Here is a 21,579-nt window from a genome sequence, read left to right on the forward strand (position 1 = left end):
CATTTAGCTACGATTGATGGTTATTATGGAGGTTGTTTGAATGTGAAGGTCTAGGATGCATTTACTAAAATTAGTAAGTAGTTGTAACCATGAGAGAACTAAGAGACAAGTTTATTTAAGTGTCCTTTATTTCCAAAATTTGGTGGAGAGGATATCACAACCATGAGGAATGTGAGAGATAAGTATATTTAGAACCCATTCATTCTTAGAATTTGGTGGAGAGAATATGGTCATGATAAAACATTAATATTATTTAATTATTTGATCAATAAAGTTATTTTTAATTATGTTTAAATAATAAAATTATTTAATTAGATGGGGGACATTAGGTGGAGGGGTTTCAACTAGATGATGTAATTATTTGGTCAACTGGGATGATAGTGTATAGGGAATTAGTTAGGTGTCTACATTTTGTCCCTCTTGATACAATGTCATGATTAAGTGGCATTGTATCAAAGAAGAATAAAAAATGAATAAAACACTAATAGTAAAATAAGTGATTGCCCTCTTATGCCACAACTACCCTATTGAACTCCTTTGAATAGAAACTAATAGGGATAAGAGTTGGACTTCAATTGGAAGTGAAAACCTTTGTCATCTATAAACCTATCAAAATATGTGGTATTGCATCTATTTTCAAAACTCGCTTAGAACTAACATTATGACACAAGAAAACCAGTTACCACATCCTTTATGGCCCTTAAAGGCTAAGTGCTCAAGCTTTCTGTCTCAAGGTTGGGTTTTCATATCTTTTCATATCTTAGGATTTTATCATGGGTTGTGGCCATGTAGTTTGCTACTTATTACTGGTGATTCAACAACAAAAGATGGGGAAGAAACATGACTCTATGCCATTGAACAATTTTGTCATGAAAATTGAACAAACTCATCCTCAAAATAAGTTAATTTCAATAGATGAGGATAACCAATTAGAGATCTACATAGAAGGTTCCACATTATGAAATTTATCTTGTCAAATGTATATGACATCACATATGATTAGATCATAAGCTTCCCATTTTTAATTTTGAAAGTTGTTAAGATTGTGGAATTATACTCCTAAAATTCTATTGTGTAATAATGAGTTGAAAGAAAAGGTGTTTTGCATTTTCTATAATTAAGGGTATGTTTACAAATTTTAAATTTTGAGTAGTTTGGGAAATTATGGTCCATGATGATGTCATCTATGGTGCGCGCATGAGAATTCTTAAATTTATTTTAATTTAAAAAAAAACAAAAAACAAAAATAATAATCTCATTTGAATATTTTATTGTTTGCATTGAGTAGTCTCCTTGTGTAATTGTGATTCTATATCATTAGCCAATGTGCCATAGAATTTTGTATTATTTTTTGTGTCAATCCAAAGCTATAATTTTGGGCCATTGGTCACTCTATAATAAGGTATAGGTTAGAAGAGTGGCTTCTCACCATTAGCTCTATGTTTGAAAGGAACTTATGGATAAAGAAAAGTGAAGGTTTAAATAAGATTAGCCCTAAAATGAGTGGGGATTAAATGTAATGCATACATGAGCGAGATAATTCTTCACCAAGGATTGAATACCTTATAGGGTTCATGACAAGTGAAGAGAGGGACATTTCACTACTCATTGATTTTGATGCTCAATAACCTATATAGTTAGCATGCCAAATTAGATGGTACTCCTTAGTCTACATCTTAATTCTTCACCAAGAGTTAAATGCCTTGAGGGTTCATGAATTGGAAAAGGGACATTTCACCACTTGTTGAATTTGATACTTAGTAACCTATATAGTCCACATGCCAAATTAGATGTCATTCTTAGTCTACATCTAGAATACTCCTATCATTTATTGGATTTTACATCCAACACATGTTGAGACTATCTGCATAAGTGTTCTTGGTGTATTATAATCTTGTACATGTGTGATTGTTGGCATTTAATTATGTGTGTTTAATTTTATGTATTAATGGCATGGAAACCCTTATTAATACATATTTGGATTCTTTATTCATATATTGATTGATGTGCATAGGTGGTGTAGATAACCATCATACATGAATATTTTGGCATTCTTTTCATGCTTGTGTTAGCATGAGTGCCACACAAACACACATGCACGCACGAGCACACACACACACACACACATTATATTAGTGTCTATTGTTATGTACACTCTCATATGTATTAGAGTTGGCATGAGTTACTATATATGTGATTATATGTTTTAGATTGGTGGGCATTGCCATGTAATCCTTGTTTGTTGCGTAGTACTAGTTTGTTTGTGTGACTGTTATTAGTACCCAATTTGAGCATCTCCTAAGATAGCGGAATGGGCATGAGGGTTCCATGTGGTTGGGTGGTGCTAAATCACTATTGGGGCTATATGGGAGGTTGATCGTTGGAGAGCATCTTGGAATCTCATGGTGTCATTTCTTTTATTTATTCTAATCATTATAGATTGGTTTCTTGCATGATATTTTATATTATTATATCCTCTTATGCAAGTTATGATACATCCATGTTTGGGATGAGATCCTTTAATTGAACTAAATTTATATGGTACCGATTGAGATATTTTAGCACCTTATCTTGTGAGTGTGTTAGTTTGATTTGTGATACAAAATCATGTTTTTGATTAATAAAGCAGTGAGAACAAGGGCATTGACCCTTTACATAGCAAAACTATTAAAAATCATAGTGAAAAATCAACATTATAACAACAATTAACAACTATCAGCAAAAAGGAACCAAGTCTTTAGAAATCAAAAACAACAGCAGAAAACAAAAAACAAACTACAGGGGTGCCTTGCGCACCCCAGTGGCATCCATAGCACTATTCCATTCATTGGACAAGAACTTCTAGTGGTTCCTAGCCTCCTGCTTGTCCTCCTCAGTGTCCACAGAACGTTCCCTCAACAGAGAGAGGGTGAGCGCGAAGCTGTGTAAAACCTTCCATTCATTGGATAGGAACTTCTAGTGGTTCCTAGCCTCCTGCTTGTCCTCCTCAGTGTCAAGAGAACGTTCCCTCAACAGAGAGAGGGTCAGCACGGAGCTGTGTAAAACATTCCATTCATTGGACAAGAACTTCTAGCGGTTCCTAGCCTCCTGCTTGTCCTCCTCAGTGTCCACAGAACGTTCCCTCAATAGAGAGAGGGTGAGCGTGGAGCTGTGTAAAACCCACACATGGAATTTGTTAAGGCCCACCATTTGGGCTTCCCAAGCCTCCATCTTGTTCTTGAGCCGATTGACATCCTCCTTGATAGTCTACAGATCAAGCACAAGGCCAAGGTTTTCAATTCTCTGTGTGATAGAACGACATACAAATAGAACGACATGCTTGGGGTCCATGGTGAAGGAGGTAGGGTGGCTTATCCCCATGCTTGGGGTCCATGGTGTCTTTAACAGAACTCTTTATAGAGTGCAGTAAATAGAATGACATACAAAGCAAATCATTGTTGCGAAAGTGATTGAGGAGGGGCAAATGATAGTAGTAGAATACCTTATGCCTTCCTTCGAGAGTGAAGTACTTCATGATCATGAGGTAGATCATGTTCCATGAGTGTTTGAGCTCCTCCTAAGCAAACCCACCTCGCAGCTTGATGAGTTCTTCGCGGATACAGAAGAACCGTTTCAAAACTTCGTTGTTTGCAACATCATTGGTACGCTTCTAGCAGTGGCCATCAAGGGTCAGCTTCGTAGCTTGGGCAATAGTCTCCTCAGAGACATCAAAGGTAATGCCGCCAACCGAGACACGCCTCCCAGACCAGGAGGAGGCAAAAGAAGCTGAGAGCTGCTCATCATGGCCCTTTAGGCAATCCAGAAAATCGAAATTCTAGACTAGGGGGTCATTTTTTAAATCATCTGGATTATCCGATTTATATCTAACTTTGTCGCTCCCCATATCCTCTGCCAACAGAGCTTCTTTAGTCATGAAAAAATTAGCACAGAGAAAGTTGCAGAGACCCTTCGAGAAGCAAGCCAAGAAGAGATAATGGGAAGTGTGCGAGCCCGACGTCAATAAATGAGAAATGAAGTCACTTTTAGAAATGATTTCCTGGTTACGAGGCATTAAGAGCCAGCAAATACCGATGGCAACCAACACGTTACCAATCCAATCGTACCTCATCATGACTCTGCAAGCCCAAGGGAATTTCCAACATAGCAACACGTGCATCATCGCCAGCTTGGCCAAATGAGTCACCACCACATCAGAAGGGATCGAGGGGATATTCCCAATATTTGAATTATGAAACCACCACCTCCAGATTGCCCCGAGGGAAGAGAGGAGGGTAAGGGAAGCACTTGGCAGCTGCGTAATCATTACTAAAGATTTTGGATTTCTCTTCCTGGAGAAGGAAGTTAACATGGTCCGGGAGGGAATTGTGACTCTTCCAAAATCTCAAACCTGAGAGGTTTAGGCCAATGACTGCCATGGCATCCGCCACACTGTTGCCTTCCCTGAAGATATGCATAATTCTGAACGATTCAAGCCTGAAGATGAGCCTCGGGGTGTCCCTGATGGTTCCCTCAATTGTCCAATGAAGCTTATTCTACCCTTTGACAACATCAATGATAAGCTTGAGTCACCCTCAATGTCCATAATCCTGATTCCCATGGTGAGGGCAATGTGGATTCCCCAGGCTAACACCATCGCTTCAGCCTGATTAGAGGAATGCCCATTCAGGTTACCCGCATAAGCAGCAACAAGGGCCCCTAGATGGGATCTAATAACCCTTCCACCAGCAGCCAGGCCCCCCCTGGCAGCCCCATCAAAATTGAGTTTAAAATTTGTAGTTGGGGGGAACCAGACCATGCTTTGTCTTAGTAGTCTCTTAGAGCAGTCAACAAGAGAGAACGAGGGGGGGAAGGTTCCAACATCTAGCAATTTCCTAGTCCCGGGTAAAGGGGGGCTTGGACGACATCCGAGTTTTAGAAACACAGATATTCTCAAGAACAAATTTAAGGAATCGAGCAAACAAATTTTCCATAGAGGCCTCTTTGTCTCTATATATCCTATCATTCCTTTCCTTCCATATACACCAACTCACGTGGGGGGGATCTGCTTCCACAATTGTTCGATAAGGGGGTTGGAAGAGGGGCCCCGAAACTCTTGAGACAGATTTAACAAATTATCATTCATAATCCAGCAGACATTAAGCTTACTATAGACCATCCCCCATAGCTCCGGAGTGAAGGCACAGTGGAGGAAGAGATGGGCAGGACTTTCTTCATCATTTTTTGCAAAGGATGCATATGTTAGGGAGCTGGAATCCCCACTTGACCAAGTTGTCTTGGGTCAAAATTTTGTTGAGGAGAGCAGTCCACTAGAAGAAATTAACCTTGGGGATGAGTTGGGGATTCCAGACCTCTTTCCAGATAGAGGAGTAAACAAGTTCTCTAAGTAAGCTGGTGTAGGCAGTTCTGACAGAGAAGTCTCCAGAGGGGTCCCACTTCCAAATAAATTTGTCCTCCCTAGGAAACAAGGGGAGGAATATACCAGCCAAAAGCTTCTGGAGCTCTTTAGCAGTAGGGAGGAGGAAGGGATGGTCAATGCAATAGTCCTCCAAGGCCCTCCAAGTGCGGTTGCTGAAGTAATCACTGACCCTTTCACCAAAGAAGCCTTTGGTGGCATCTTGGAGCCTTCTCAGGGAGGGGGAAGAAGCAAGGGGTCTCTCTCCTATCCAGCAATCTTCCCATAAGAGAATTTTCTTGCCATTTCCAATAAGCCACCTCAAACCATGAGATAAAGGTTCCCTGTAGCTCAAGATGTTATTCCAAATTTTGGAACCCCTGGGAAGGCCCTCCTCTTTTAGAACAGAGGAAAAGTCCCCATTACCCAGGTACCTGGCCCTAATGATCCTACTCCAATCCGTATCCTTATTCAGTAGCTTCCAGGCAATTTTAGTCATAAGGGCCTTATTGAACCTTGAGATCTTACGGGTTCCCAAACCGCCCATGGCCTTGGGAAGACAAACTTTATCCCAGCCAACCAAGGTGAGCCTCTTCTTTTCTTCCATTCCCATCCAGAGGAAAGTCTTTTGGATGTTTTCTAGCTTAGCAGCCATAGCCGCAGATATCTTGAAGAGGGAGAGAAAGTACATAGGGATCCCGTGGAGGGAGGAGGAGAGCAACTGCAATTTCCCAACACTACTTAGGAATCTACCTTTCCAACCAACCAACTTCTTCTGCATTCTTTCAAGGATAGAGATCCAGAAGAAATTAGAGACATCTTTAACAGTCAAGGGGAGGCCCAGGTAGGTGCCAGGGAGGTAGGTGCCAGGGAGGGAGGCCCTTTGACAACCAAGGAACTTGCAGACTTTATCTTGGAGTTGGACATTAGTGTGAAAGCAGTAAATGCTGCTCTTTTCATAGTTAATGTGTTGGCCATATGCCAGAGCATAGGTGTCCAGAAAGGATTTCCAAGCCTTAGCTTCCCAAACAGAGGAGATACCAAAAAGAATAGTCTCATCGTCAAACTGGTGTAGAACATTGGGGGGCATCATAGAGGCAGGTTTGATGCCTAGAAGAGCGCCCCTGCGAACCATAGAGTTCAAGTTAGAGGCCAACACTTCAACAAGGATGATGAAGAGGTAAGGGGATAGAGGATCCCCTTGTCGCAACCCTCTAGAGGCCCTGAACTTCTCCAAGGGGCTCCCATTTAGCAGCACAATGTAGGTGACAATAGATATGCATTCCCCAATAAGTTTGATGAGTTTGTTTCCAAACCCCATAGCTTTGAGAACTTTGAAAAGGAAGTTCCAGTTGATTCTATCATAAGCCTTGGAGATGTCAAGCTTGAGTACCATCCCCAATTGATGACACTTATCCATGGAGTGAATAATATGATGAGTAGAGATGACCGCATCAAGAATCTGTCTACCTAGAACAAAACCCTTCTGGGAGGGGCTAATCAAAGGATCCAAGAAAGGTTTCAGCCTATTGATAAGAACTTTGTTGAAGATTTTATAAATAGTGTTGCAGAGACTGATAGGGTGGAAGTCCTTAAGAGTAGATGTCTCCTGAGTTTTAGGGACAAGGGCAATGAAGGTGTGATTAAGTTTGTTGAGGAGCCTTCCAATCTGAAAAAATCTCTAGTAGCCAGAACAACATCAGGGCCCACCACATCCCAGAAATATTGAAAAAAAGTCGGGGGGAAACCATCAGGACCCGAGGCTTTGAAGGGACCCATAGCAAAAACAACAGACTTGACTTCCTCCTTAGAAACAAGGGCCAAAATAAGGTTGTTATCTTCCACCGAGAGGGGTGGTGGGAGGCAGTTGAGAAGATCCTCCCCAGCAAGGGCCCCTAAGTCACCATCATCCCTAAATAAAGTGGTAAAATAGTTGGTAGTCAGTCTACTCAAACTATCAACATCATAGACCACCTGATTGTTGTCGTCCATGAGGGAGGAGATGTGGTTTCTACGCCTGTGGATAATAGCAGATATGTGGAAGAAAGTTGTATTCTTATCACCCTCTTTGAGCCATTGAACCCTAGATTTCTGTTTCTAGTGGAATTCCTCTTTGTGGGAGTTTTCCTTCCATTTTCTATGGAGGGCAGCCTCCTCCATATGGGTAGCTTCAAGGGAGTCCCCTTGATCAATACGCTCTTGAATAACAGTCAGTTTACTGTTGAGCTCCTTTTTTTGCTTGAAGATATCCCCGAAGGTGGATTTGTTCAAGTCCCAAACATTTCTTTTGAACAAGTCGAGCTTCTGGGCAATCTTGAACATAGGTGTACTAGGTATGTTAGTGCTCCACCATCTTTTAATGCAATCCTTGAACTTCGGATGAGAGTTCCACATAATTTCATATCGAAAAGGATGATTCTTCCTTGCAACTTTTGTGGTATTCCAAAGGAGCAGGGGGTTGTGGTCAGAGACCGTTCTGGGGAGGGCAGTGAGCTTCAAGGAGGGACCAATTCCCCAGTTACTCAAGATGAGAAATCTGTCAAGTCTGACCTAAATAAGATCCTTTCCCTTCCTAAGATTGGTCCAAGTGAATTTTTGCCCCAATAAATCCACATCCATCAACCCATTCCTACCAATGAAGTTGGTAAGATCAGTCATGTTGCCAGAGTACTCTGGAAGGCCTCCCAACTTCTCAGAGGGGATCAAAGGAGAGTTGAAATCACCCGCAATCAACCAGTGGGCATTGGTATTATTTTGTATTAGAGCAGTTATGTCATTTCAGAGATTTAGTCTACATGATCTGACATTGGGGGCATAAACATTAACAAGAATGCAGGAGTCCATCGGGGAAGAGAGTTCAAAGACCAAAAGGTTGGCTGAGGAGGAGAGAAGACTGCCAGAAAAATGGGAAAGGTCCCACATGGTGACCAAGTCATCGGAGGCTCTAGTAGCATCACTAATAACAAACTTAGCACTAGGCCAAATATTCCCAACAACAAGGGAAAAGGAAGACATAGACATCTTAACTTCTTGGAGAAGAAGGACCATAATTTTATTTAAAAAAATACACTTCTTAAGAGCATATTGCTTTTGGGGGTTGTTAAGGCCCCTCATGTTCCAGGAGAGGACCTTCATTTCTTACCTTTTATGGACGTCTCCATGGTCCACTGCCTTCCATTGGCAATATCCCTTGCTGCTTCCTTTTGTCTTGATAGTCTCTACGATGGACGACCCACTTTGAGGTCCATCCCCACATCAGGCTTTGCATTCCTGGTCTTGTGTCTTTGAGTAATCCGACCCTCATCAACAAGAGTCATGCGACAACTGGATGACGCACCAGGAGCACTAGATGAGAGGATACCCTGGTTCGAGGTGGGAAACATCAACGGGGAGCGAGCTATCTCTGGGGCGAGAGAAGGGTCCCTCGCAATCTCACCATCTTCCAGTTGATCAACCAGTGAAACCAAGTTGACCGTCGGGGAGATGCACTGTTCCTTCCGGGCCAAATTAGAAGCTTCCTCCACATTCTTTGTAGGAGATTTGAGAAGGTTGTTAATACTCTCAGCAAAAGGATATTCTCTATAAAATACTCAAAATCATGTTATGTAAACATGTTTACTTTATAAAATATAATTTTACATTTATATATTACAAATACCTTCGTGTTAGAGTGCATTTCACTCAAATAAGTTGGAATAAATTGTTCCTTACTTTTTATATTATATGAATATTGACGTTGGTGTTAATGTGTGTACCATTTAAAATCACTTTTATCATACTTTTATGTGAGAGTAAAAATGGTTAGAGCACCTTGTTTCATATTTTGATAAAATGTTAAAGTAACCATAACGAACGGATACAATTATTTATTTATTTAAATTTCATCATGGAATCCTTGGAATAGTTGTACTTAAGTTTCATTTATTATAGTTGGTCACATGTGTGTGCCTATGCAAGTAGGACGCGTCTATTCTGGCTCCAAAATGACAGTATGGATTGACTAACACACGTGTTAGTCGCGCGTTTTACATCGTCGATTTTGCAATTAGCGGTTGTGATTGACTAACCTGTCGCTAACATGATGTACGAAAGATTTGTTTTGAAGCCAGAATAACTTCAGCCATACAAGTAGGAGTCTATTATTAGTGGTTGAGTCATTTTGGGACGTCGCACCAGTACCGACCAGATTTTCTCCTCTAGCTCATGAAACAGACAAAAGTTTGACAATCTGTTCAGCAGTTTACGAGTATCAATGGTATTTAAAACTACCGATTGAAAAAAGAATGACTTGCCCTCAAATATAATATTACTCTCCTTGACACTATTAACTCAGAAATTATGAGAAATAAGATTCGGTCAAATTTATTGGCGTAAGCATTTAGATCTCTATGGTTATCTCTATCTCTTCCAGTGGATGGGGATGAGGTCTTATAATGACTGAAACGTAAGCCTTTCAGAAAATATAATAAAAATGAGCTGTAAAGATACTTGTCCCGTCTCCATCATAGATGTTGATTGCTAGGGTTGTGAGTTAGTTCACGCAATTTGTGTACCCCACAAGACTGTAATAACCACTCTTGACTGATACATTTGTATGCACCATTCTCTTCTTCATATATAGTTATGAATGTGTAAAGGTGGAAGAGAGGATTCAGCAGTTCTATTTAAAATAATATAATCATGAGTGCCAATCTAAAGAGAGAAGTTACTTATTTGGACTTTTGAAGCAATTTTGCTAGGCCAAAATCAGTGCATATAATCATAATCCAATAAATTTTTTATCAATGATATAAATTATGATGTATTATATGAATCGGTTAGGATTCAATTGTTATGCAAATATTCGAGAGTTTGTTGTTGAACTAAAATTCATATAGACCCTAGAACCTTCCATTTGTTGTTGGAATACTCTACCAATTGAACCACTAATCCTTTTATGACAAGTCCATTGTCAATTCAAGTGTGGCCTATTTCCAACACCCCACTATGTCACATTGCAAGTGTCCAAGGCTTCTACCCTCACTCTAATATCATAGGTTGAGGTGCAACCCATATGGACTAGATAGAACTCAAACCTAGAACCCTCCATTTATTGCTAGAGTGCTCTACTAATTGAACTACTGGCCCCTTTGTGGTTAGTTCATCATCAATTCAAATGTGGCTTATTTTCAACACCCCCCAAGCCACATTATAGGTGTTTGGGGGCTCCCAAGGGAACCGTACCAGTAGCATGTGACTTAACTGCTTATAACTATTGTTTTGGCTTCTAGGTAGTAACGATGAACAAGTGGGATCTATTATGCACGCAATGGTAAAAAAGTACACATTTCAAAGTGTCGCATGATACTTGCTTAAAGATGCCCCAATAACCATGTACTTAAAAAATGTCCAATACTATATGCACAAATGCCCCAGTAGTCTTGCGCTACGGTCACCAATAAAGGTGCATAAATGGACAAATTATAGTCAAAAAATGCTAAAAAATGGATGGTTATTGGTACATGTGAAATTTATTAATGGGCTTTTAGTTTCTTTAACATTAGTAATTGGGGGATTGGGTGTAAAAGAAGTGAACAGTTATTGGAACATGGATGGTAACTAGTGCTCCTCCCCTATCCTAATTTTGATTCTACATGTTGAGTTACGACTCATATGAACCAATTAAGACTCTAACCTTACCATTTGTTGTTGGAGTGCTCTACTAGTTGAACTATTGAACCATCTTTAATCAATCTATTGTTGATCCAAATATAACTTATTTCTAACACTTATGTCACTCCCAAAGCTACATTCTATCAAATCTTCCATCCCAATTTTTGAGATTTTAGTGCTTCCACAATGAACTCGTTGCTACTAGAAGAATAAAATGTCCATGATGCTAGCACCATTCACAAAGCCAAGAGAACACACAATGTTTTATGGCAAACAAACTTGAGAGCTTCTACCACACACATCAAACTACTTTCCCATCCTCTTGTAATCTCAAGACTTTTGCAACCATTGCTAGGTAGTTCTCAACTTTAGCCATCACTAGGCTATTCTCATTTTTTGCCAAAAGAACATTGTACACTATCGAAGATACCAAATCCATTTTGATAATTATTGTTGAATTCTTTCATGGTGTTCAAAATTTCTTGATATGTAATCCTATACTTATAACCTCCAACAATCTCCATCTCCACTTTGCTGAGTAATCCATTGCCTATATACTTCCCTTTCTTTAATTCTTCACCTTGCATAGTTGCCTTTTTTCGGTAATATTGAAAACCTATTATTGCAAGTGCAATAGCAGCCAATCGAGCAATAACAATTCCTACTATGTTGCCTCTCCCCAAACAATTTGTGAGATAAAAATGGAGGTAGAGGACTATTATCTTTTCAGAAACAGATAAGATTTTTGAATATTATTTTTGTTAAGAGTATATGGTTTAATTTTTTTATTTTTTCAATTTAATGTGTTGTGTAGATTGTTGATAAAAAATCATATTTTAGAAGAATTATATTGTTCATTTCTTATTTTTTTTTAGAGGAAAATAAGTTTACTAATGATTAGATAACGTGGAGTTTTAAATGTCTAAGACAACAATCCTAGTCATAAATTGAAATAGCTGGTGACACTACTTTTCATGGTCACCTCACCACAATATTGAGAAAAATTTACTGGTCAACTTGTTCATAGATCTTTTTAATTATATCAAAATGTTGTAGTTCAATTGGTTGAGGACAATTAGTGAGGGTGATGGTATGTTCCTTGATTACACCACCCATTGAAGTTCAAACCCCTATACCCCTAAAGGTTTGATATAAGGAATGAGATCGAGATCATGTCCTAAATGACTTTAGCAAAATAGATACCCATACCTCTTAGTCCTTGACCGTTAGCTAGAGTAGTATCAACGTAAATACGTCCTCTTGTATCAAATAATAACTCTTTGTCAAAGTAGTACTAGCATAACAATAACTTTTACCAAAGTATTAGTGATCTTTCATTGAATAACAAAACAAATTAGATGTCCATACCCCTCAGTCCTTGACTCTTAACCAAAATAGTATAGGGGAAACGTACTAGCAGTTGTTATAGCTAAATTCACACACCCACAAATCCTAAACTGTACGTCAAATTTCAACGATTTATTTTTAGTTGTCTTCATATGCAACTTAACTGCTTATAGCTATTGTTTTGGCTTCTGGGTAGTAACGACACATATTGTGGGATCCGTTATGCATGCAAGAGTAAAAAAGTGGTCATTTAAAAGTGTCATTGATGCCTACTTAAAGATGCCCCAATAACCATACACTTAAACTGCCAATACTTATGCACGAATGCTCCAATAGTCATCCACTATGGGTACCAACAAAGGTGCACAAATGAATCAATTATAGTCCAAAAATACTAATTGCTGGGGGTAAAGTGCGTGGCTATTGGTATAAGTGAAATTTATTAACGAACTTTTAGTTATCCAATTTTGGTTTCTTTGAAGTTAAATAATTTGGGGGTTGGATGAGCAAGGAGTGAACCATAACTGGAACATTGGTGATAGGTGGTGCTCTTCCCCTAGTATGAAAATATTTAAGATAGATACAATTAAACATTTAAGATCTTCATACTTTTTTTTGAGTTGGTCTAATGATGAACTTGTGCTCTTAAAAGAAAGCTCACAAATTCAAATCCCATAATAGAAAAGATATGTATCCCTCATATATAAACCATCTATAAACCCATGTTCATATCTAGACTGACTATCAAAGAATCTTTCCTTTAAAAAAATAAAATAAAAAACTATTTACAGGTTACAAGATGAAAGATATATATAAAATTGTCTGTTTCTTCTTGGCTCCTGGTCCCTTTCCTCGGGCTCAACATATCTGGGACTTCAATGAGTTCCACCATCATTTTGCCATTGGAGCAATGGACGGAGGAGAAGCAGAAGCAGTTGTGACGGTAAAGAGGGTTTGTATGGTTGAACCGGCCGTGCCAACCCTGAGGCAGTCGATGTTCCTGTCCAGTCTCGATCTTCTCTTTTTACCCTTCCACAATATTCAGAGACTTCTCTTCTACAGGCTCACTCATGCAAACGATTACTCTTCAGTAATAGAAAACCTGAAAAATGGGCTGTCCTTAGTTTTGGTGCATTTCTATCCGCTGGCAGGTCAGATGAAAATTTCTGAATCCGGCAGGCCGGAAGTGGAGTGCAACAACCGAGGAGTAGAATTTAAGGAGGTGTCAATCAATGTACCCTTCCATGACCTGGAAAAAGATGGGTTTCAGCGAAAGCCCTTTTTCAAAAATCTTGTCCATGAGGCCGACAATTCTGCAGATGAAAATTATGGTAGACCGCTTCTGTCAATACAGGTATTTAAAGTTAAACAACATGTAATTTTCTGTCACTTGGCACAACTCTTTTCCACTAAAGAAAGTTGGGTGTTTTAGGTTACAGCTTTTGAGGGAGGCGGGATAAGCATCGGAACCACAATTCATCATGTTATGGTGGATGGAAATTCTTATTGGCATTTCATGACATCGTGGGCAGAGTGTAGTAGAGGCATCTCCATTGCCAAACCTCCTCAGCACGACAGAGCACTTTTGAAACAAGGTAACCAGAGCCCCATGTCAATTTCTTTCAAAGCCCACGAGATAGTAAGCCATGGGATTACAGGGGCTAAGATATTCAAGTTTGTAACTGAGGATTCACAGTTGGACAGCATGGAAACATCTGGCAGCTGGAATGTGGAAAAAACCAAAGAGTCTCTTCAGAAATGGGGGGATCCCAAAAGGACAACAGAAGTGATAAGCTCAACATTGTGCTTTACAGAAGATATAATACAGGAGCTGAAAAATCGAAGTGGGGTTTCGAGCTCGTTTGTTGCAGTGGCGGCACAGTTTTGGAGATGTGTAATCAGAGCTCGCGAGGTGCCTCTGGAAGAAGCCGTTTATTTCCTGGTGCTGGCTAATTGCAGGGACAGGGTTAAACCTCCCCTGCTTCCAACTTATTTTGGGAACTGCATATCTATGGGTGTGGCGCAGACGACAGCGAACAAGCTTGTCCATGCCGACATCTCCTTCGCTGCAGATGTTCTCCAGCAACTCATCAATTCCTGCACTCAGGAAGCGCAGATCAATCATCTAATTGACTGGGCGGAATTTCCAAACAGAAATTTTGTAAGTTTACTTGAAGAAGCAGGGTGGAAGTACGGAACTAATGTGGCAAGTTCTCCAAGATTTCCCTTATACGAGATGGATTATGGATGGGGGAAGCCTGTAGATGTGCAGATGGCCAACATATATGAAATTGGAAGCATGCATTTGTCATGTCCAAAGGATGGAGGAAAAAGCATTCTTGTCTCCACCTGCCTTCCTCAACACCAGATGGACTTGTTACAAAAGCTTCTCTTCGTCTAGCGTAGAATGATTTCTGTTTTAATATGCTGCAATTTGTGGGTGATCCTGTGGACTAGCCGGAGCAACCATGATTTCCAGGCTGAGAGTTCTTATTTTTAAGCAGTATGTGCATGGTATATGTAAGAGTTTGTAATGAGCACATGCCAAAATCTTGTATGATTGACTGGTACATGTGATTGGTATGTTCGGTACTCCTTCCACTTTGTGCTTTGGTTTCCTTCTCTTCAAGATCCTAGAAACCTGTATAAACAAGAGCTAAAAGGCAGCCCAGTTCCTACTAATTTTTGGCAGGAAGGATTTGCATAAGTGGGCAGGGCATCCACTCAGCCCTCCATTTGTTGAGCCTATCCAAGTTTGGCTTGAATTGTTGTGACATCTTATAGAATGATGTGAATAAATTAGATATTATTCAATGTTGGAAATTACTTGGAATGCAACTTGATCATAATATTGACTTGTGTAACTGGAATGTAATTAGAACAGCATGTGTAATATTCATGATCAATCTTAATAAGTATGACATAAATCAATCTTATATATGAAGTTCTAATAAGTTAAACACAATTAAATTTATCAAATTTTCACAGTTCATGTTATTGATTATGATATATTTTAGATTCAACTGTGTAAGAATGTTTGCATCAACATTTTAGGTCATTTGATGAATCATTATCCGAATAAAAGAGAACAGCTGAAAGAGAAACACAAGTTGAAAACTGTACGCTAGATATATACACCAAATGTTTTTTTTAGATCTAAGTTTCAACTGTGTCTGTTTTTACTTTCTATATTAAAGTAAGAGGTTTAACTGGTAAAGACACAACACACAACACACAACAATTCAAATTGAACTATTCATTAAAATCAACTTAGCAACAAAAACCCCTCTCAAATTCTCAATCCATACATCAACACTGCTGATTAAGGTATCTTCTATTTTACCCAAACATGGGGTTTGGTAGACATTATTACTGCAAAAAGGACTCGGATTTGGGAACCTTACAAAGAGGATGAGTGTCAGTGGTGCACAGTTGAAGGTTGCATTCAATGATGAATTTAAAGAATCATTTATTGAAGGGTTTAAATGCATTGCAACAAATAATCAATATAATATTAAAATTGGCTAATGGAGAGTGACAATCTAGGAGATATGTATGTTCTGCTTAGGATTGAACAAAGTTTATTGTCGATGAAGATCTATTCTTTCTCTTTTGGAAAGAGAGTGATTAGAGAATGGCCTTCATTTGGGGTAAATAAAGAAGAATCAAGAAGTGTGTGATAGCTTCTTCAACATCCATTATAATCTCCTCGCAACAAAAGCATATTCCTTTTTAATGAATCGATAATTGAGGATAGCCTTCTCTTATCTTCTATTTTAGTAGGTCCATATATATTAAAAATAAAAAAGATAGGGGAGACGAATAGAAATTTACCTTCCTCATTATTTAATTCTGATTTGTCATAGTATCCTCTAGCTTGACATGCGTAGGGTTCCACAAGCAATTGTAGGGGGCATACATAATAGGTGCTAGACAAAAGCACTCTCTTGATAAGAGAAGTGACTATATAGGCAGATAAAATTCACCTCTCGTATAAAGTGAGTTTTATCTGCCTGCATGGCCACCACCCTTGACTACATAGATACCACATGGCATGCCAACACTCCATCCAACTTGTCATCCCATGACCACCAAGCTCTTTCTATATATATACTTCCTTTTTGTTAATGTGAACAAGGTATGTTCTCTATTTTTTAACTTAATCTTCACTTATGTCCTTTTCTCACTGAAGTTCAATTAGGGTCTTTTTCACTTTATTCTATATTGATTGCAACATTGTTTTAGTTTCTTGGATGGTATATAATATACTATAATCACCCATTGCTATTATTGTTATACTCATGCTTGTATGCTTTGGATTCCAATTGAAAAAAAAAATTCTCGTTTTTATATTTTGTTAATGTTTTCCTTTCACTTATAGTTTGCATTCTTGGTTGAATTCACAACTCTAAATATTACACTCATCTCTCTTATGTTTCTTATAATAAATGTTAGTAAAGTTTGGCTATAATGATTTCGATTTTTTCTTGTGTGATCGAAGTAACTCATTTTTAATAAAACACAAAAAACTGAATATATGATTGATATTAAACTGGAAATGTTACAATTTATAATTGTTGTTGTAGTTTAACAACTTTCATAATTGACTCAACTGATTCCTAAACTAACTCTTATAATAGTGGATTTTACAATACAACTGAGACATGTGGCCTAGTCAAAGACATGTGGTTTAGTTTATTCATTATTCCTAACACTCCCCCTTAATGAATAAACTACACTAATATTCATTAAGATTACAATATATTATTTTCATCTACACAATTGCTCTTGCTGTCATTGCACACTACCAAAGGATCCATGCCAGTGTTAAACAAAAACTGAGCTTTAACTTGACAACTATTTCTTTTTTGGTTGCCAATAATTTTCCGGAAGGGTCTCATTATGTGTTTCATTTCTTACAACATTGTCTACCTCATTCATAGACTTCTGCCATAAGCAGACCATATTTATAAATATGGGTGAGGCCATCTCCTAGCATCTTGTCTTTAATCACCTCTCACACAGATTGGTGGCATGACTTCTAACCATGGCTTATGTATTCCTTCCATTGGCACTCTTCACACTTTCCTATTCTCTTCCTTGGCACTTCAAACAAGTCACTTATAATTTCGTGACATTTACAATGCAGTTATTAAACTGCTCATACAGGTTCCTTACATGAACCTCTAAGTGCAATAATTAACTAGCAACAACTTGACTCTTTTGAACCTAAAATCTCCCATTCCCCTTACAAACATAAATTAGAAATAGACTCAATTGCCACTAAGTAATAGACTTGAACAACTAAAAAACTATTACATAGGCTATACTAAAATTATAGTGCATTGCTCGAACTAGAGAAAGGTAGAACTTGCAAAACTTCGCTTGCATTCCACATCACCCATGACATCCACAAGCTACCACACAAGAAGTGGCTAACATCAGCCTATCACTCCATAATCACTTTCACATGTACCATAACATCTTTGTAGAAAACAATAGCCTTGTCACCAAAGCATAGAGACAAAGATTTAGTGGCTTCCATCTGCTGAAAGGTGACCTCTACATTTAGCCTCCAGTGCATCGCATTAAACATTGTAGATTCCATGCAGCCTACACAAAGGCTGGTTGCCTATAGGGTCAAACTTATATATCTACACAACATTTCCTCTAAATACAGATTCTTCTTTTGCTAATGACCAACATACATAAGTGACTTTTGCAGACAAAGCTTTTTCTCTCTCACAAAAAAAAAGCACACAAAATAGCTCTTTCTCACAAACATGCTCAATAGACTCTCAAACTCTCATCGTCTTGGGCTCACTCTCATAATAACTCTCATCATCTTGGGCTCACTCTCATAATCTTGGTCTCTCTCGTGAGGGAGTTAAGCCCAAACTAGCTCTGATACCATGATAAAACACAAAAAACTGAATATATGATTGATATTAAACTGGAAATGTTACAATTTATAATTGTTGTTGTAGTTTAACAACTTTCATAATTGACTCAACTGATTCCTAAACTAGCTCCTATAATAGTGGATTTTACAACACAATTGAGACATGTGGCCTAGTTAGGGACATGTGGTTTAGTTTATTCATTATTCCTAACAATTGCACATTTTCCCTTTATTTTGTGTACTCTGATGGAATATGCACGTAAAAGGATGTACTTCCATTATAACATCTAATAAGGTTCATTTCTTTATATGGACATTCAAGATATCATTTTATGCATTAAGTTTACTTTGCATGCATATTTGTGAGTGCTACGTATTTTGAGATATATGATTATTCTAAAATTCACACAAACCTTAAAGTGGGGTAAAATGTATGATGAAATTTGCATACCCATGCCATTTCATGTCATTATTCAATACACACATTCTCACATGTCTAACTAGTGAATATTTTCTCATATTCCCATGTATTCTTCATTTATTATTCATGTCCATGCACTTATTCCCAAAAATTTCATTTTGGCAACTTGACTTTTTGTTGTCTATTTGATCATAAATTTTAAACCATAACTCAAAATTGCAAAACTTTATGAGGTAAAAGCTAAATAAAATATCTAAACTAAGCTACTAGTAGAATTTGATAGGTTAATCATGCATGTGTCGAATTGATCCTACACCCATGGATTTAACCTTAACATTTAAAATTCAAATTCAAAATTTGGGTAACTCCCACCCATTGTTTTTTAGCCTTAATTCAAGTACACACATAGTGCATGATTTACTACTATGATCTTGTATTTAAATGCATTCAATTACATTCATTTGATTGCTAATACACATTTGTATATCGTTTAAATTCGAGGAGAGAAGAATGCTAAGAACACTTCTAAATTGGTGCACTAAAATGAACCCAAATCTATACATTCTTCCTTGATGCATTTTCACAACTAAAGCTTGTTGTATTTTATCAATTGGATGATCCTAAAGAAATCATTTTTGTTGGGTTGACCTAGGATAACTTATTCTTTATCAAGGTAATTTCATTTACATATTTATAAACACTATTATTCCAAATAGTAGAGTGAAATGAAATAAAGTGATTTCAAAGAATTGAAGAGAAAAAATATATAGACAACCATATGTGGGTTATAGCATTAATTCATGTTCACAAAAAAGATCCAAACCCATGGAATTGACCCCTCATTGAGTGCACACATTGTTCAAATTTTGAAGTAGAGTATAGAAATAGAGGATTAGGTCTTAGTCCCAAGGCAACCAAAAGTTAGTGTCATATTTGGATTATTCTCCTTCAAATATAAAGCTAAGAACACGCATTTATCTCATTTACTTTCATAATTTAACATTAATTACTAAATTATCCACACCCACAACTCATAATTATAAGTACAGATTGAATTATAATACATTATAAAAAATTTAGTTGATTAACCTAATTTTATGTAAACTCCAATATTATCTTCCCCTCCACTTCCTTTAAAAATGATGTCCCCTTCACTAATTTTGTGTGCATCTTTCACCTTTGATCTGAATTGATTATTATTTTTCTCAACTTTATAACTATTGCAAGTACTTATTGACTAATTATAATTTTTTTCAACTTTATAACTATTGCAAGTACTTATTGACTAATTATTATTTTTCTCAACTTTATAACTATTGCAAGTACTTATTGACTAATTATTATTTTTTTCAACTTATAATGTCAACAGTTCACAACCAAATGGATTTTCATACACATACTCCATTCAATATGTCATATGTATGTCAAATCTAAAAGTGAGACCCTAAAATGTTAGTCTAGGGTGGATAAAAGATATGTCATAATAAAGCTTAGAAATCCTAATAGAAAAGAATGCAACAATGTAAATGCAATGAAACCTAAGCAAAAGAGAATTAAATATGTTAGGGAAAACCTCCTAGTAAAAAGATTAAATCGTGTGGGGATGGTTGGGTTTACCAAATGCAAAGGAAAATATAATGTCTTCACTTTAATTTAGGCTAATCTGATAAGATGTAAATGCATAAGAAACAATTAATCTAGTTTAATTCAATAAGAGTCATGGTTTTAATTATTTCTATAATTAATATTAATTTAGGAAAGGTAAATGCAAAATGGATCGGGATGCTTTGCTCCATAAGTGAAGATGCATAACTTTAGTGGGAATTTTAGATTTGACTTCAACTAAGAAAGTAAATGATTCTTCTTCCTTTATATGTTGCCTCAAATTATGTGTTTTACTTTTTCTTTATTTTTTATCAAGTTCACGCCTTGAGGTCTTTTTCAATTAATCATTTTATTGCATGGATTTGGTCTTTGTGATTTTGTGCTTTATTAAATTTGCCTTTCTCTACTCCACCATCTCCTCTACATTGAAGACCCAAGAGGATTGTAGAAGGGGCCATGTCCTCCTAAGTCAATCCCCCAAAAAATATTATAAAAGATTAATAAATAATGAGATATGTCCTATAATGAATATATAAAGTCTTTTAGAGTACCAAACTGAAGTGTTATACTATTGATAGCTACATAAATACTTCTAGAATGAAAGAAGATAAAATGTAAAAGGATGTGAAATGGATTCAAATAGATTCCTTTATACAAAAGCATGTAATAAATAAATGAACAAATGATTTTGTGTGGTGGGCTCATAATGAATAGTAAAATAGGTAGAAGCAAGCTAAACTTGAATTTGAATTTTAAAATTCTATTGATCAAATCCATTACCACAAAATTGACTTTTCTTGCATAGAAATAATCCAAAACATAAAAAAATGATCACATTAAAATAAAAGTAAGTAAAAGCCTTAAAAAAACATAACTTTACACATGATTAAATTATTTATTGATCTATGCATAAATTGACACATTCTCCCAAAATAAATATTAAAAAAATAAAAAAAAACATAATCTATAAGAATTTTACCCTTGTTTTCCTACTTTTAATATTACAGCATTTTAAAAAAATTTGTATAGATAAAATAAATTTTTGTATTGATAAAAAAGAAAAAAATGATTTTGTTGAACCTCCAATAAAACCGGTCTTCCTAAAACATCATAAATTGTATGTTAAAATTTATTTTATTAAACCTACACCAAAATCCTTCTCCCATTTTCTTTGAGGTATGAACCTTTGTCTACCATATTTATTAATATTTTTTTATTAAAAAATTGCATATATTAATAAAAAAGATTCCTTTCCCACTT

General features: G+C 37.0%; 1 protein-coding gene across 1 annotated transcript; it reads left to right on the plus strand.

The window, feature by feature from the left end:
• Positions 1 to 13,136: 13,136 nt before the first annotated feature.
• On the plus strand, positions 13,137 to 15,217 carry LOC131076964 (hydroxycinnamoyltransferase). Its single transcript, XM_058014319.2, has 2 exons — positions 13,137 to 13,745; positions 13,824 to 15,217. The coding sequence occupies exons 1-2, from the start codon at positions 13,191 to 13,193 to the stop codon at positions 14,790 to 14,792; spliced, it is 1,524 nt and encodes a 507-aa protein (XP_057870302.2). The 5' UTR covers positions 13,137 to 13,190; the 3' UTR covers positions 14,793 to 15,217.
• Positions 15,218 to 21,579: the final 6,362 nt, after the last annotated feature.

Source organism: Cryptomeria japonica, chromosome 9 (genome assembly GCF_030272615.1).
Source record: "Cryptomeria japonica chromosome 9, Sugi_1.0, whole genome shotgun sequence".
Classification (NCBI taxonomy): Eukaryota; Viridiplantae; Streptophyta; class Pinopsida; order Cupressales; family Cupressaceae; genus Cryptomeria; species Cryptomeria japonica.